This window comes from Calonectris borealis, chromosome 5, assembly GCF_964195595.1.
Source record: "Calonectris borealis chromosome 5, bCalBor7.hap1.2, whole genome shotgun sequence".
In the NCBI taxonomy this organism is placed as follows: Eukaryota; Metazoa; Chordata; class Aves; order Procellariiformes; family Procellariidae; genus Calonectris; species Calonectris borealis.
Window position 1 is genome coordinate 16,884,475 of NC_134316.1, and position 18,851 is coordinate 16,903,325.

The 18,851-nt window shown below is 42.5% G+C and overlaps 1 protein-coding gene across 8 annotated transcripts in view; it reads left to right on the forward strand.

Moving 5' to 3' along the window:
• SYNE3 (spectrin repeat containing nuclear envelope family member 3) overlaps positions 1-18,851 on the forward strand; it is a 72,717-nt gene that overhangs the window by 4,090 nt on the left and 49,776 nt on the right. For 4 of the 8 annotated variants that reach the window (XM_075151167.1, XM_075151169.1, XM_075151170.1 and 1 more), the window contains one exon: positions 16,533-16,690. In XM_075151167.1, the coding sequence (XP_075007268.1) occupies positions 16,547-16,690 (144 nt within the window). In that variant the 5' untranslated portion in view covers positions 16,533-16,546. Of the gene's footprint in view, positions 1-5,325; positions 5,556-13,668; positions 13,836-16,532; positions 16,691-18,851 lie in introns of those variants that run through there. The other 4 variants (XM_075151163.1, XM_075151165.1, XM_075151164.1 and 1 more) reach the window with 3 other exon arrangements.

Genomic DNA, 18,851 nt, shown 5'->3' on the forward strand with positions numbered 1-18,851 from the left:
CAACTTAAATACAATGTTGTTCTTTTGTCTGAAAATTTACTTTTCTTGTTTGTTCTCTAGTGTTTGACTGGTTAGGGCATAACAATCAGAGTTTTAAAGAAATAGAATCTTTTTAAATTAAAGTAGAGATCCTTACATAAGGATCTCTCCTTACACACTCTTCTCCAGAGCTCTGGAGCTTCAAATCGGTCCTTGCCTTCCATGAGAATTGGTGAGACTGCAACATCCTGACTTGCGACTGGATGAAGGCAGGGCAAGCAGTAAACATGCTGTCTGTTAGACATTGCTGTTGGATTCACTGCTTCGTAGACTCAAAGTAATGTGAACTTGTTGCTTTTCATGGTATGTCCCTGTATTGCTAATAAATGGAATCGCAAGATGGTATTACCTGCATTACAAAAAAATGACTCACGAAGTTGTGAGCCCTGGAGTATTAAACTTCAGCTGTCTGAATGTTGAACCTCAACGTTGAGATAAAGGTGGTAGATGACAGGGAAGGGCATTTTCATTGATACCACGTGTTAGGTTAATAAGCAATCTTTGATGTCTCTGTGCACACAGCTTAATTGTATTCAAGGAAAAATGCATTGATTTTAAAGATGATGTGGATTCATTTGTTTCCCTTTGGCAGACCTGACTTTGCATGTCTCTGTTGGTAGAAGCATCTTTTCTGTGTTACTTAATCAGAAGACATGGGCTTGATATGAAGTCCTTCATATCAAGGGATTTCAAGGGAATTTCTGCTTTGACTGTAATAGGCTGAGGATTAAGTAGCAATATCTCAGCCTTGGGATCTCACTGAACAGATGCATGAAATAATGTACTGGAAGAAACTGAAGGAGATCGCAAGAAACAAGGAGAACCATGAGATTGTAATTTGCTTGGAATTCAGATATCAAGCTGTGGCTTGCTTGGTTTGGTTTTGATTAGTGTTTGTTTAGTGGTATTAAAAGGTGAAATAATTGTTGTTACAGTTGTGCTATGCAGAAAGCCTTTTCAGCAATGTAATAGTAATACTTGGGAGCACAAGGTGAATGAGAGGCCCGTGTGGGTTAGTTTGTGCTGGGGGACTTACTGTTGTACTTGGTAGATATAGTGCCTGTCACCAGGGAATCCTAGAAAGACTTTACATAGGGCTACATGCTGCTCTCCTTGCAGTTGATGATGATGATAATAATAGTAATAGAATAGAATACTTCAGTTGGAAGGGACCTACAATGATCATCTAGTCCAACTGCCTGACCACTTCAGGGCTGACCAAAAGTTAAAGCATGTTATTAAGGGCATTGTCCAAATGCCTCTTAAACACTGACAGACTTGGGGCATCGACCACCTCTCTAAGAAGCCCGTTCCTGTGTTTGACCACCCTCTCGGTAAAGAAATGCTTCCTAATGTCCAGTTTAAATCTCCCCTAGTGCGGCATTGACCCATTCCCAGTGTCCTATCACTGGATCCCAGGGAGAAGAGATCAGCACCTCTCCCTCCACTTCCCTTCCTCAGGAAGCTGTAGAGAGCCATGAGGTCGCCGCTCAGCCTCCTTTTCTCCAAACTAGACAAACACAAAGCTATTCCTCATAGGACATGCCTTCCAGCCCTTTCACCAGCTTTGTTGCCCTCCTCTCGATGCGTTTGAATGCCTTAACATCCTTCTTAAATTGTGGGGCCAGGAACTGCACTCAGTACTCAAGGTGAGGCTGCACCAACGCTAAATACAGCAGGATAATAAAAAAAAACCATTGGCTTTAGTAGAAGCCTTTGGGTTCCTTTGTGGCAGGTGGATATTGCCATACCTGTGGGATAGCTGAGCAAAGTGAGGCCCGTGATGCTGTGGTGTTTGCCCAGGTGATACAGGAATTCATTGGCAGAGTCAGGAACAGCAACAGAAGGAGGAGGGCTGGTACTGTTGTTCCGGTCTGCAGACCAAAGTAGCATTTGCTGTCTGATCAAAGCGCTGAGGTGATTATAAGAAACACTTTTGTAAGTAATTACATGAACACATTTAATCTCAATACTTTATATGTCATGGCTTTTATTTTTTTAAAGCCCTGATTGTGTTGAATAGTTGTGGTTAGTCAGTGCTGAGGAATTTACCTGGATGTTAACAGGCTGTTTTAGTGCTCCATGTGTAATTGTTTTCTATAGTGTGCCCTTCCTGTGTTGTCTATCACTCTGGTATGCATGAGGCGCTTTTAGGTTATTGCTACTAGCAGGTTACACCTTAGTTTGGGGATTTGCAAATAAATGTGTTTTTCAGTTAAGCAAATATACCAGCAGCTAACCAACATCTTGGTTCTTTTAGTCTTGCTTAAATCAGATCTGACATTTTTCATGGTTTGCTTTTGTGTGTGGGTTGGGTTTTTTGTTTGGGTTTTCTTTTTTAATGCTAACTGGTAAAGTCAAAATACTTTTTTTCTTATTTAATGGGACAGAGCATAATGACTGCCTCAGCCTGATCTTTCAGGTGCTCAGCTTGCAGGTGGGACACCTGAATCATTAGTCTCTGCCTAATGATTAGGTTCTGCATAATGATTCATTATTTACACAGAGTGAAATTGTACCAGAAAGAGAGACCAAGAACTTGACGCCTGTCTGTGCCACCCCCACCAATATCTCCAAGCCCAGTACTTAGGACACCTTGAATGCTTGGTGTGGGTGTTCCTTTTCTGAAGAGTCCTTTCACAGCATTTCCAAACCAGATTCTTTGGGGAGTAGCATTTGCATGGAGAGACCTTTTATACCAACGTTTTTCTAATTCAAAATTAAAATATAATTAGAAATGCGATCTTTCCCAGAAGATGGAAATTTTGATTCCCATACATCCCCATGCTGCGTTTCATCTGTTACTGAGAGAGTAGCTTCCACCGCTGGCCAGCCTATGATACCAACCTCGGCTAATGCTTGGTAGACTTTCCCCTGATCACTTTCATGCTTTTTCTCCCAGTCTTGTCCTCACATGTAATCCTTCCCAAATCCACGTCATGACCATCCCTCAGATTCCTCCTTAAAACTCTTTTGCTGCAGTATCTATGGAAATTTGACCGTGGTTTCCTTTGCGGTGCCTACAGACTGTCAGGTAATGTAAGATCATCCAACTAACTGTTTTTCTTACAGATGGAATTGAATCCATGTTTGAACATAGAGATGTCAGGCTAAAGAAGGGGCCATTCAAATGCTTCCCACTACCACAACAGAAATGACAGTTGGCCTGAAGAGTGGGAAAAACACTGTTCCATCCCTCACTGAAACTGAAAATAGTGTTCTTTGTATGGGAAGGAAGGGAACGGCAGGTCAGATGTTGTGGGAACATTTGGAATATTTTGCTGAAACTGGAGTTTCCTTTTAAAATATGGAAAAATGCAAAATCAAATTTGGTCTAAAGGGAATTATGCTCAAGAGGTAATCTAGGATTTATATATTTAAAATACGTTTTGGTATTAACTTACTGAAAGTTTTATGATGAATGCTGCATTTCTGACTGTTAGTTTGATCCTTTCATTGCTGCCTCCTGGTTGTGGCTGTTTGTACTCACCAGGGTGGCTGCTGGGCTCCTTTGCTTTCTAGGTTAGTTATCCAAAGAGACCGCTTCTTACTGTGTTTTAGAAGCTGCTGTGTATAGCTGATATTAGCCATATATGCTCTGCTTCCTCAGTACTAGTAGTTTGTCCTTTTTTTTTTTTTTTTTAGCAGGACTGTGGTAAATTTACAGTGACTATGGGATTTACCACAGGAGAGAGAGAACAGGGGAAAAGTGTGTGAAGGGGTTCATTTATAGGCATTTCAAACTCAGCTGTTCAAACAGCAACACAATCCTAAAACAACCCTGATTTGACTTTCAGATAAATGGACTGCTCTCCAGTTTGCATTCCCCTGGGCATTGTATATTTTAGTTTGGAGCTTGATGTGTTTTGAGATGTTCTTATCATTTCTAGGGATTATTCATGTGAGCAAAACGCTAACAAGACAGTTGGAAAATAGCTGGTATATCAATTCCCTCTCTAGAGGCACTGACAGCGTTGCTAATTCCTAAAATGTTCCTCCTCTTCTGTCCTTTTTTTTTTTCCATCACTGGTGGCAAAATTCTGTGTTGGGTTGGCTGCACTGGGGTCACCATTGCACATGGGGATCACAGCCTAGCTAAGGCTACTGGTCTTCAGTTAATGCTCTGTATTAGCAACTTCACAGGGTTAGCCTGATCTACAGTTTCTATCCCATTGTTCTTTCACCTAGATTTTCATCCCATCTTTGTTCCTCTTTTCAGTTTTTCCCTATGCTGTTCACTTGTGTTGCCTGATTCTGCCCCTGCAACAGGTGGAGAAGTTCATAGTTTTATCCCTGTTTGTATCTGTAACTTCTAATTTGGGAGCAGAATTTGAACCAACTTTTTTCCCCGCGTTTTTTATTTTCACTGATTTCTCCATCTTTCCTCCTTACTTCTATTGCAATCCTGGAAATGCTGCTTAGTGTAGTACAAATTATGATACACGGCAACTGTAAAACTAGAGGGATCTGTTGGCCATATGGACTTGCTTTGAATTTACACTAGCTTGAGTGTAAGTGGGATCTGGTTTGGTCCTGGAGTATATTAACTAGATTTACACCATTAGGATGATGTGAACGGCAGTGGGTGGGTAGACCAAACCAGTGGGTTTCACTTCATTGAATGTCTAACAGCAGGTGTAACCAGAGGGATGATAAGTAATTGAGGGAAAATGCTGCTTTATATTTTCCAATAGTTTTGAGGAATCAGGAATGAAGACTTCATCGTGTGCTCCATCACAAGAGAGAGCTAACGCCTGCAAAGTGTATTCCATTCAGCCAAATTGTGCAGCGGTGGTCTTGCCTGAAAATACGGGCTAACCTCTTCTTGCTCAGTTGTAACTGAGAGCAGAATCTAGATTAGTGTGTCAGTCTGTGAAGGGAATCTCCTGCTAGGGAGCCAAGAGTGAAAAAGAAACAGAAGATAAAGTGGGTAGAAAGGAAAATTATAATTATGTTAGAGGTTGAGTTAATGCTTTCTAAAAATCTCCGTTCTGACATCTACCTGTCTGCACTTTTGCTTCTTGTTGGTTTTCATGCTGCGTATCCTGGACTAATTCCTGTTCAGCAAACATCTGTCAGGCATAATAATTTCAAGCATTAATCCTTACAGGAATTAACCAGCTTGTTAGTTGATGACCTGAACTAGATAGTTTCTGGGGATTATTGCTATTTAAATCTTACCTACCTTTCAAACAGTGGCAGCGTGCTGCGCTGGTTTTCTTTTCTTTTTTTTTTTTTTTCTGGTCTGATATGTCTTTAGATTGTCATCCCCTCTTTCACTCCTAGCACACGATAGGAGGCAGAGAGGAAATCCTGTGCTGCCTCCGACACGAGTGAGGAGGAAGCCGCCGGTTTCTCTTCTCTGCTCGTGCTGCCAGCCGTGCCGAACCGCCGTCGTAACGTCCAGCGGAGGCCAGGCTGGGTTGCACTTGCTGTGCTGGAAACCCGTCGGGGAACTTTGATGAAATCACCACAGACTTTTACCTGCCCTTTTTTCCAGAATTCCCATGATTTTGGTAAGGTTTTTGCAAGGTTTGTTACTTTCATTTCGTAAGGAAGTGAGATGGTCGTGACCCTGTGGCGTGTCTGTATCTTTTGGCTCCTAATACCTTTTTGAAGTCATTTTCCACGTTCCATTAAATTTGCCGGACAGTTAGATATTAAGTTCCTTGATTTCAAGGATCTGAATTATAATGAAAAGGAGAGAGGAGTAAGCGGCTGCCCCGGCAGCACCCGGCTGGTTGCGGTGAGCGCACGAGGACCAGCCCGCTGCCGCGCTTGACTCCCGAGAAGGCCCGTGCCGCGCCTCCGCGTGGTGCGAGTGCTGCGGGGCGCTGGCGGAGGGGTGGGAGGGTCCGAGGGCGAGGGCCCTGTGTGATGAAATGAGGCCTGATAAGCTGTTTTGTGAGCAGCAGGCCGGCATGGGGAACTCCTTCATGTAAGGCAGGAAAAAAGAAGTGAAAATATCCCTGCTGTAGTGCTCGCCACGAGGGTTGGAGATAAGGGGCAGCCAGTGAAGTTGATATAAAGAGTTTCTGTTGGAAGTGTTGCTGGCACTCAAGACATGATATCAGCTTTTACAGCCCCAAATTGTTCACCAAATTGGGACGGCTGAGGTCCTTTCCCTGAAGTCTGTTAAATAGGGTGGGTTTAAGGTCCCCTATACAACTGTTAAAACATGACCTGGGTGTACGCAGTAAGTTAAAAAGAGATTAAAGAAATTAATTTTTTTTTTTTTAATTAGGGAGTATAATTTGCATCTAGCATTGAGCCCTTTGCACAAAATGTCTGATTATTGGAGGCTCTGTTGTGCTGTGGTGTAGCAGTGGTCTCCTATCGCAGAGTCGAATGCATTTTCCTCCAGGAAGGTGATAACCTGCTTCTCCTGTTTTGTGAGTCAACCTTTAGCAAGGTACCTGCTGAGCCCTGATCTATAAATTCAAAGGAAATAGCAGGGGAAAATTCCAGTGACATGAAATGCCTTTAAAATATAACAAGTGTTTGTGGTATCTTTACAAGATGGCCTTGGAGACTACTTAAGAAAGTTTATTATTTCTTTTAGATCAAAGTTAAGTTTGTGCCACGATGTATAATACTCCTTGTAGAAGAATTATATATTACTTGGGTTATAAAAATCTATGTCTTTACGTCTTTTCCTTATTTCAGGTGTTTGAGAATCATTACTGCTATGACACATTTGTCAGGAAATGTTTGTCAAATATGCCAGCCTGTGTATGCAAATCCTCAGGTGAATGTATCTCTGCGTTAGCTCTCTGGCAACCGGCAGCCCCAGAGATATGTCTCATAATACTTAGGGTGGGATTTTCAAAGTTGCTGAGAAGAAGTGGGACCCATTGGGGTCTAAATAGATCTGAGCTGCCTCATCTTTTCGGATGTTCACGGAAAAAAAAGAGCTTTGGTTTGTTGTAGTATTCTATTTCTAAAAGGTAATTAAAAGTGGTTGATGTAAGAGTGAGAAGAATAAGCATTGGCTTTACCCTTGCTGCTCAGCACAGTAATTATCTGTGATCACAGCTTTAAATAACTCTCTGGTCCTCCTCACTGGAGGTGGACTGCTGACAAACGCGGCTCACTGCTGGGTCCTGCTGCCACTTTACTCTTGGTTTTGGTTTTGATTAATCGCGGTAGGGGGAGGTTCAAATCCCCTTTAGGTTTATAAACCGTAGGACTTCAGTCCTCAGTCAGGCTAAAAAGACTACTAAAAAAGCTGTGCTGCTTCATCTTGGAGGCATTCTTCATCCCTGTTGTGAAATCCTGGGCTACGCAGAGCACTGGAGTTGTGGCGATGCTGGTCTCTCTGCAGAACCCAAAGCGTGCGCGTGCTCCAGCGGCTGCTGGGAGGGGTCTTTGCAGTTGAAAGCAGAGATGCGATCTTGCTCTTTAACCCACACTGCCTGGCAAGCACGCACAGTGGGAGGGTGACGGAGACATGGAAACTGCAATAGTTAGGCAAAAATGAGTCACGAGAAAGCAGCCTGTTTTATTCAATTCCAGAAATGTTCTCAACCGCTCAAAATTAGTTTAGAGGCACTGTTTTGCAGTGGTCTACTTTGTTTCTGAGCTTGGGGATGAGGTTGCTGGTAGTTCCAGTAATGTATTTTGTTTGGGACACAAGCAGGCCTTGTTTGCCCATGAGTTTGTCTGAACACAAACCCATGCTGCTTTGCAATATAAAGCCTGGCATTATCAGCTTAGCGCAAATATTACTTAAATTATGTCCAGAGTGCTGGTTGTTTAAGTATAGCTTTACTTACCCTGCTGTATGTTTTTGACAGCATTTCAAGGGTTTAGCTCTTGCCATGGTCATTTTTCTCTTTCTTTATAAAAACATATTAAAAATGTTATTATTAAAATACATACAAATTAAAATCTGCTAATTTTTCTATAATCATGTGCTTTGATTCCGTGAAAATCACTCATTTATTTTAATCAACAACTTCAGTATTTGAAATTAGTATTGTCCTACTTGCTAACTAATTTTTTTTTTATTCCAATGAGTTTCACTTTTTCCATATATATATCTCATTAGCCTCATCCTAGCGATAATATTTTGAAAGATATATCTGAGAAATCTTATGTTTTGGGGAATTAGTCCTTCAGCTGTTCTTCTAAAGGGGACAGAAGATATTGTGCCCTTAGAATGTACTTGTTAAGTACTTGCAAGTGACCATTTCTAACAAATATTTCTAGTAAACACTTGACTTACAAGGTTTATTAGTTTAAAAGCTGTGTGCTTAGTGCTCCCAGGTTGCACACAATTACTCACTCAGAGGCAGAGGCATTTGACTGATGGTCAAATAAAATTTAACACTGGTTTTGTAAGGGGAAAAAAATTTGTATGCACAAAAACCCCTAGATCCAAACATGGAAGAGTTATGGGGAAGAGGAAAGGATGTAGAAGAGCAAAGGATGCAGACTTGTAGGCAGATTGACATCCCATATCCCTGAGCATCCACATTATGATTGTCAGCCTCTTCAGGACATGGGATTCCTCCAGAAGGCAGGTTTTCCCACCTCTGGCATGGATCCTTGCTTGGAAGTGCCCCTCTCTCACGCTGATTCCCCAGGGAATGGCAGGTCTCCTAGCGCAAGGTGTCTCACTGACAGCCTGAGGTTCAGTGCAATGAATCCTCTCTCCTGGTATGAGACACACTTCTGAGTCCCAGTGTGTTTGCAGGCCCCATGCTGAGGCCACGTGCTCGAGCGGGGCTTGAGGATCTCTTTCTGAGTATCTCTGGCTTCAAGGGGTGGGCAGAGGACATGGGTGGTGGAACCACCACAGCTTGCACAGAGCACTGGAAATGCAGCTGCAGTCTCTAACGGCCCTTTCTTCCCTAAGGAAGAAGTGTCCCTAAGTACACAATGACGCCCTGCTTTCGTTGCTGAACCCCTTCTGACGTGTCGTCTGTAATCTCTTTGGGACAGAGGTATTATCCTTTTAACTGTAGGGCACTTCTGCTCACTGCAGGGTGCTGTGAAAGCACACTCTTCGTATGTGGCTTAACATATTGGGGTCCTGATTATGAAAATGGCCCTCGGGAGTCACCGTGTGACAAACTACATGCAAATGAGAGGAGCTGGTGCCAGCCAGCCAGGGAAGACAGAGAATTTCTTACTAGGGTTGTGATGCCAAACCAAAATTAAGCAGCGCAGCTGGGGTATTAAGAATCACGAGGAAGAATTACTTGGGAATAGTCTACAGAGCAAAACTAATTTGCAGAATATATTTGGCAAATGTATTTTCTCACCTTTGAGAAAATGAGGTTGTCTGTACATAATATATGACCAGCAAAAGAGGAATGATTTATCAGATATATTATTCACTCTAAATTTTTCACTGATCTCTAGCCAAGAGGCAGATACCACAGAGGCTGGTTAGTCAGTATATCAGTGCTGTGACTGGCACCCAGTACTGAGGGATCGTACAGTTTGTGGAGGACAAGTGGGAGATAATTAAATACATAAATTCTAGCCTCCAGAGACCGTGAGACTAATGCTGTTGGCTTGCAGTGCTTTTTCGTTGGCTGACTGATGGTAAAACTCTTAGGAGGCTGAGCAAAGCTGAAACCTAGCCTACTTCAGCAGCTGGGGACAAGTTCACAAGACGTAGATTGCTGGTAAGCCCGCAGGTACCCTCCAGGGGCAATTTCCAAAGCAGATACCCTGGACCTGAAGAATGTCTGCTGAAGTTTTAGACCAGAGGTGTTTAACCTGTGATTTCCCAGACTAAAGGGTCTGTGAACAGTAACTGGGAAAAGCAGGCCTCTTGTCATTAAGTTTAAAGTCACTAAACAGAGATGTGCATCTCTGTAGAGACACTTGAAGGTATACCTATTAGAAAAGGTTGAAAATCGCTGTCTGCAGTGTTTATTACTTGAATTACCAATTTTGTTCTTGTCCTTTCAAGTATTTCCTTATTACCTAGAGGCAAGAAACAAAGTGCCTTTGAACCTGAGGTGTTACCTGTAAAGAGGATAGAGATAGCCTTACTCCCCAGGTGGCTGAGTGAATAAATGCTCTAAAGATTGTTCAATACCTCAGTAATGTGGGGAAAGAAGATCAAAATCTAAACCAGACAGATATCCAATACAGATACGCTGTCTCCCTGGTGGTAAAAAGGAATTCTAGACCAGTACTAAACCCTACATTTTACTTATCTAGTTGAATCATGGTAGACCAGTCTGTCTCTTAGAGTGACCTGGGAATGCAGAAGTGTGTGTTGTGTGTGTGGAGTGTATGGAGTGGGGAGAGATTTGTAATTAAGAGTCCTCACCTATACTTTTTACTTGCAAACGACTGAAGATTAAAATATCAAAACTAAGAATGCTGTAGTCAGATCTACTGATTGTCGTTCCTGATACTAAAAGGGAAGATAGGCCCAGGACCCAGCTCTGCCTTACTTGCACATGATGATTCCATTCAGAAATAGAACTATTTTAAAATTTTGATTTCTTTTTTAAGAATTTTTATTTTTTTTTGACCTGAGAATGATGTATTTTCCACAGCATTCTTATAAAGTAAAAAGATAGCCCATTTGCACTGGTTCTCACCAAAGTCTGAAACTAATCTTTAAACAAATGGTTGAAAAAATTAGGCTTTTTCAGAGTTAGCCTGCACAAAGCATGTCTGACAAACAATTTTTTCTCTTTGCTTTTCAGGTTTTTGTATTAGATAGGTAGAAAATTGTCAGGTATGATCATGTTGTGGCAGAATGTCTTGCATTAGCTGTAGGCTTCCTACGGATTGTTTTGTAAGGGAAGGGAAATGGTTATGATATGTATGAGTGCTGTACATACTCATGATGTTAGCATTCCTTGGTTAAAGGGGATGCTTATAAGTAGGATATGGATGTGTTTATTCCAAAAAACTATTCTGTAGCTCATTAGGTCATTAATTAGGGCAAACAATCGCTGACTGTCATAAACATTCACTGCAAATGACACAGGAAAAGGCCGTGTTGGAAGATGGCCAAGGTGATAGGATTAATGTTTTGAACCTCTAAAAGATTATGCTGGAAATAACTACACTTTTATTTGCAACCTTGAGGGCTTCTGCACCCACTCAGGCAGCTTAACTCTTCTCTGTGTGTGGGTGCAGCTCCCCAGAGGCTTTCAGTCCCTCGGCTGGCAAAGCGTCAGCTACTGGTAACGTGATTCAAAATAGCTCCTCCTGGAGTAGACCAAGAATATTCAGCTGTGGAAAGACAACGGTCAGTGCTTCGCCTCTCTGTGATCCGTGCCGACGACTGACCCTCTGCTCCAGCCTGAAACAGACGGGTCAGAGCTCCTCAGCTCTGCTCCTTCTCAGAGCTCTCTTTATAGTATCCAGGGAAGCTGAAAAGTTATTAAATTATCCCAGATACAATTCCCAGAACCAAAATTGCTTCCGCACTCATGCATTTCTATAGAATTTGACAGAGTCCAATTTTTTTTTTTTAAATCTTTTTTTCACGTTCAATCCCAGAACCAAATGGAAGGGGCTATGAAAAGTTTGAAGGATTTCAGTAATTGGAAAACGGTCTCCCTAACGATGAGTGATTTGAATTTCCTGGAGCATTTTTGTACTTTTATTTTTGTAAGAGCTGAGTTCTGGAAACTAGTCAAGTAGTGCATGAATATAGGAATCCAAGACATATTGAAACCATTTTAAAGTCTATGTTTTATAAATGTGGGGTTTAAAAGAATGTTTAAAGTGGGCGTGGTTGTGAGAAACGTTTTAAGAAGTTGGTTGGTTTTTGTTTGTTTTTTTTTTTTAAAAAGCAGCATGACTTGGCAGAGAGAAAATAGTACGTTAGGAAACATTGCAAAATAATAGGATAATCCTAACAAAAAGACACTGCACTTGCAAACTAACTTTAAAAGCTCTCAGTAGTGCACTACAAATATTGAATAAGTAAATCTCACAACACCCTAGTGAGAGTTATTAGATGCACTAGAAAGATTGCTGAAGTAGCTGTACTTAAGGAAGAAGTGCTCAGAGAAATTTGGCCCCGTGAGTGCTGGTTGGATCACATGGAGGATGACCCGTGCCTTTTACTGTGTCAGGGTCTGCCGTGGAGACCCAGGCATCTCCACGTCCCTCAGTGGTGCTGCTACCATGTAGTGGCTCCAAGAACTATAATGCAGAGCAATCAGCTAATTAATTTATCTGCTCTTTCAGCGAGACAGCTACAAGACCAGAGCTGATACAAGGCTGCCTCTGTGTGTCTTGTCTTCAGCCCAGCCCAACAGAAACAGGGCACAGCTCAGGAGCTGAGCAGATTTTATAAGCAAAACCCAGCTTGCTGTTGCTTTGGATCTCATTAACTCACATCGGAGTGTTGAGCCTGTGGCCCGTGGGCAAGCTAGGGGGGCAGCGCATGTGCCCCCAGCGCCCTGGCAACTGCCCCTTCCCCTCGGGGAGTTTGGGAACAGGCAGTGGGGTCACAGTCCTCTGACTTCCCTCCTCACTAAATGGTTTTGTGCCTGGATGAGAGAGGGGCAGAGGAGTGATGCTGAATGGAGACAGGCGTGTGTTGACGCAGGAGTTCATCTTCCCCTCTTCCAAAGGTGCAGATATCCCCTGTGTGGTAACTGAACCGCAGGCAGCCCAGTACAAGCCCTGCTTGTGCTGCGGGTGTGCAGTGGGTCAGGCAGAGCAACTGGGCGAGGGCTGGGCCATCGTGCTCTCTGTGGCACTGAAACATATGTGCCTACGCAGAGACTGCCAACTGGTGTTTTGGGGGCCATGGAGGGTGATTCAGAGAAGGTAGGAAGACTAGCGTTGTGGGAGAGGTTTAGATTCTGGAGCTAGTCTGTGTCTTACATTTTCCTGTCCCTGAAACATGCTTTTTAATAACCTCTGGATGTGCTGCAGGAGCTGTCCTGGGTCAGTTACGCTCAGCTTGAAATATGCTTCTTTCTTACCTCTACTAAGTGACTGTGTTACTGCATTTGGATAAATAAAACAGGGTGTTGCTCAGCATCTCATTATCTATGCCAGAATTTCTTAGGCATAGTTATTACCCTCATTTAGTAACATACGTATAGAGATGCTAAACACTTTCTGCAGTATAAATACGCCTTCCATGGTATGAATTAATACACCGATTCAAGTGGCATTAAAATGAAAAGCTGTTTTGAACAGCTGCATGCATTTGAAAATGACTATGATAAAAATAATTTTGTACAAATTGAGGATCGCACCTGTGATTAAAAGGAGGCTTTCCCTGGCACAGTGGGTCCTAGCGACTGAGCCTGTGGCCTGGGACAGGGGCTGCCGCACCATGGTACAGGTGGCCCTAATGGTCTGCTGCTGTTGCAGGTTGGTCTGTGAATGCTGAACAGCTCAGGTCTGTTCCAGGAGCTGCTATGTCTCCTTTGTGTTTCTTGTACTGATCAGAGCCTTGTATTTCATGTCCACAAGTATTGCTCAATCATTTAGTCCCAATGATACAGCAGAAATGGGGTAAATACTGTTGATTCATTAACACTTATCCAGTAATCATTTCTCCCAGCTTTAGGAGCATTTGCAAAGAAATTACAGATATTGCCAAATTTCAGATAGAGTCAACAGCTGTTCTTCCTCCCCAGCAGAAAATAAATCAGAAAACATACTTTTTCCTTGCAGATATCAACCCATGCCTTTATTGCCTGGGAAGGGTGAGCGGGTTCCAGAACAAAAGACTCCAGGACACTGTAGCTGATTGCTTCAGCCAGGGTCTGGCTGCCTGGTGTGGAGGAAAGAGGGAGGACAGGACACAGTCGGTCTCAACGAGCAGCCCAAACCCATGTCAGGTATTGCAGGTCATAAGGTTACCATGAAATCCGCCTGGGCATTGGGTCAGAGTCTCTGCTAAATTTAATCGTCTTTATGGTGCTAGGTGTAGGAATTACTTGGTCAAAATCAGTCAATGATGTTATGCAGGCAGTTGAAGTAACAAAGTTTTTCTCTTCCTTTGCAAATTGGTGATCTTAATATTGAAATAACATTTTTCATGACTTTCTGCGTTGGCTGCTTATGTGGAATGCCTGTGTGTGGGATGGGGGTCTGTGTATCTGTGGTTTTTGGATAGAAAATCCTTGTGCTCAGAGGAGAGCAGCATGAGGGCAGAGTGTGAGTGGGGTTTTCTTCATGAAGAAACTGTTGTGTTTCTTCATGACAGTACGTTTTCTACTGCTTCTTAACCATGTTTGATTGCCTGCTACTTTTTGTAAGAAATAGGACTAGGATAACGTAATGTTCTGTATTGGCTACTCCATGACTGGAGTCCTGAAGCCAGTTTTAAATATGATATGGATGTTGCCAGGAATAGAAACCTCTCTTAGGAAGTGAATGCCACTCCTCATCAGAGTCTACCCAGCAAATGTACCATGAGGTTTTGTTTCATAATAGCATAACTGGCATCGCCACAGCTTACACTTGCACATTTAGGAACTATTTGCCCAGAAATGTATGTATGTAACAGGGAAAGTTGTAGAGGACAGTCCCTCTATGGCTGCCGAAAATAATGAGAAATGTTAATGTGAAAATGAGTTGATCAGTCAGCTGCAAAGAGATACGTCCTCTTTTCTGAGAGTTGGATTGGATTGGATTGGGTTCTGAGGGTCAGTTCTGGACCAGTCGTAGTTGGAGAAGGACACAGCTATTTAGCAATCCACTGAAAATAACATTACTCCTTTAGCTGGCTTCATTCTTAGGACTCTCATGATCCAAGTCAATTATTTTAGCTTTAATTATATATCCTGTCATATTTTTTTATGTTTGAGAGGAGTAGCTGCCCCGTGCCACACCACCCTCACTAAATCCAGTACATCCTGTTCTATTCTTTAATCTTTTCAAGGTGAGGTCACTTTTTAAAACTGCCCTCTAGCTCTGAGAGTTACAGCTTTGGATTCTGCCCCATCTGACATCTCCCACTTAGAGAGGAATTCCCTCTTCCATGCAAATGCAGCTCCACTTGTCTGCGCATGGAGGTCTGACCAGTCCTCTGCTCCAGTAATCCCCGTGGGTAGGGCAGTAGCTGCTCTGTAGGTGCAGTTCTCTTGCTCTGTTCTGGGGCCTGTTGAGCATAAAGCCTACTGAAGGCTGGGAAGCAACAATTTAGCTGTTTCTGTTGCCAGACATCAGTGTTGCGAACACTAACGTCTTGTTTCCTCTGGTCTAACGTGGAAGAAAATGCAGTGGGAGCTATGGGGGAGGACATCTAATATTGCATGAATCCTTTTACCTCGTGCAGGAACATCAGCAGGATGGTGGGAAGCTTTCTGCCAGTGGGCAGAAGCAGCATGGCTCTCCCCTGTAAAGACTAAGCTGCCGAGAGTTAAAGTGGTTACAAAACACCATTGGTCCAGCTTTGCCAACAGTGATGCTCTGCCTCTCGCACCGAACACTTTCTTCCACATGAATTGTCTCATGGAAACTGAGGGGGCTGCTGTGAAACTGAATTCTGCACAACAAACTTGGGTTCAGTAATTAACCCTCAAACTCTGTGCTGCAAAAATATTTCAGTCATCAATAATAAAGAGGAAGAATATTTTAATTTACAAGAGACACTGACTGCTTGGCTGGCAGTAGCTGTAGGATGTGATCCAAAACCATTTAATGGCTATCTCTGTTCACTTCAGCAGAGCTGACCTACAGCGGGCTTTGTTAGGGTTCATCCTTATTAGTCAAGTTGAGTCTGGCAGTGCCTAAGGGCGGGCGTAGGGTGGCTCTCCTCTATCGTACAGGCACAAAGGAGGCCATCTGGGCAGCAGAGAGCTTACGCTCTAAACAGAGAAGACACAAGAGCAGGTCGACAGAGCAAGCAACCATCACACCACCCACTGATTGGGAAGAGAGGGAGGGGGAAATGAAAAGCTCAGAGCCTGGTATGGAATAAAAGGGGTGGCAAAAGAAGAAATCCATAAGTGTTGATATTCCCATGTGATGGCTTGTGAGTTGTTTGTCTTGGCAGTTGCTGGCCAATTCCTGTTGTGTCTGTATATCCCAGACTCACTGCACGTGCATTCGGATAACTTCTCTGTGGTCTCAGAAGAACAAGTTAACTGAGGGCCTAAGCATCTGATCCTGATCTCACCAGCTTTAAAGGGTTTATATACATCTAAGTTAAGCATGTGCTGAAGTGCTCTGGAAGGGCATAGGGAGAGTTTTGTTCTGCCTAGGCTCTGGGAAGTGTAGCCAATCTGGAATACACCACAACACCAGATTAATCTAATTTGGAAGCTTTGAATTAAATCTGTTTACTGTAATGGAGCCTCCCACAGTTCCCCACCTTCTTTTTGTTTCCTGGTATATTTTCATTTGGGAAAGCTGCAGTGTGAATGTGTTCTCTGCTCGACTGAATCACGATACTGCTACATTTTTTGGTTAAAAAGGAAAGCCATAACATCATTAGTTTTTTGTCCTTGCTCCTTTAGATTGTCTTGAATGTATTCCTGTTTAGGTCTTAACCAAAACCTACTTTACTTCCCTGTTTCTTATCCTTTCAGCTTCTTCGAATGCGATGACTCAGCAGCTACAGGATGAATTTGACAGTAGCGTGGAAAATGCAGAAGCTTGGATGAAGGCCATCCAAGAGAGACTGAGAATCAATGACAACACCAAGGGACCTCGATCTGCCCTAGAAGCTAGACTGAGAGAGACTGAGGTAAGGGATGAGTGATGTACCAGTTCAGAGGTGGATGTCACTGCTGCCATTGTTACAGCAGTTATTGCTGTGAGCTCTGGAGTTTTCCATTAGGAAACTATCATCAGCTGCCCCTGCTTGCTGGAATATTGGTCCTGTGTGGATGGGTTTACATCAGTATTCTTTCTAATTTTTCCATCTGCGTTTTTCCATCCATTGTAGAAAAAGAGGATGGCAATTAGATATCACAGGCTTCCAGGCTTTTCAGATTGATTTGGAAGACTAGCAGCAGGTTTGGCAGGTTAAAATGTTTACACTCTCCTTATGAGCATGCTCAAACCTGAAACAATTGAGTTGCTGCTTGAAATAACCAGATAGTGATTTGCAGAAATCCAGCATGTAGCATGGGAGAATCAGATCACATTAGTGTTCTGTCTCCTCCAGGACTCTGGCATTGATAAAGAAAGATTGCAGTGTCCTAGTAATGGGCTATTCTAGAGTAATCCCCTTGTTCTTTTCCATAAGCCCTGATGATAAGAGGGTTTACAGCTCCCCTTTATAATCTGTCTAATGAAAAGGTAAATGTTTTAATTTTTTTCTGTTCTTACTTAATCTCTTGTATAACTTTTCTCACAGAGATCCCGTTGCAGATTGTACCTGCTCTCTTACTGTGATTTCACATTCGTTAACTTCAGTTTCATTAGATGTTATCTTGTTCTTGTAATCTCAAAGAATGAAACACTCCTGTTTGTCCCATCTCTACCATTCATGATTAAAGGAAGTGGTGGTATTTCTATGATTAACATTGAAACTATTTTTATACTTGTATTACCTTTAATTCCAACTAGTCCGTTCTTTAAATTAAATGGCCAAATCTTTCCCATCATTATTTACCCAAAAGTCTTTCTTTTTGTGTGTCTACTCATGTTTGGACTGCCTCTTCTGAAGTTTAACAACTCCAAAAAAACCCCATTGCAGGCTTACATGGAGGACGAGGTAGTTTACATGATGGTAGAGCAATGTCTTCAGCCTTTTTCCTTAACTGTGGCTCATTGGAGACTGGATCTTGCCTCTGGCATAATACAGAGACTGTTCATGAAGTGATGGACGATGGCTAGACTTGCATGTCAGTCATGAAAATCTGAAGTATTTCCTCTTGGTCTATAGATTTATTTCTGTCCTTAAATTATTTTCACCCTTTCCTTTTGTCTGGGAACGTATGATATGTACAGTCTCAAAAAACATGCAAGAAACACAGGAACTTGAGTAGGGAGAGTGGTAGTTTGGCAAAGGGAATGCATTCATGGCAGAGATAACAAGATATAAGGTTTAGAGGTTTGTGGTGATTTAATATGGCCTGAACTGAAGGCTGTTGACTTCTGTGGGCTTCGGAGGAGGTTTATAACACGTACAAAATCATATTAGAAGATTTTTTCAATTCAGATTTTGGAAATTCATCATTCTAAAGAATAACAAGTGTCTGTTCTCTCTTCCTGTGTGTAGCTTATCCACCTCCTTCTCCCTTATCCTGCCTCCTTTCTGGGCCGGGCTTCCCTGTCTAGCTCATGTCTCCTTGTGATGTGCTCGCCGCTTCACCTATTGGCTCTTTTCAAATCCAGTGATCATTTTTCAGTTCCTTTTTTGCATCTGGCTTGCATTTTTTTTCATGCTTCCTTCCTGTGGTTTATTTTCTGTTAATTTGTTAATGAAAATGCCAGCCAAAGACAGCAATCATTTAAAAAACAGATTTGAAAAAGAAAATGCCTGTACAGCCACTGCTTTTTCTCTGGCTGTTGTTTGCTTTCATGTGCTGGAAAAATGTCAGGCTTAGAATACAGCTTTACTCTTAAATTTTTCCTGTCGGGTGATAGCTGTGGCTTTTATTTTCTTTCTCTGCCCTACCCTTTGCCCTGCTTTACTGGATTCTTTTAATCACGCTTTTCATAGTAGATAGTTTGTCCAAACACCTGTTTGTACGTCACATGCAGATGTGCTGTGTACGTGCCAAAAGAACAGTTCTTTTCCCAGAATGTGAGACTGGAAATCCAAAGGCCTGTGACTTGGTCTCACCTTTGCAATAACTGACGTGATTTTTTTGAACAAATCCCATGGGCCTAATCTTTCCAAAAGTAGTTGCTGATTTTAAACCTCTCAGCATTTTCATTATAGAAGTCTTTTCCTT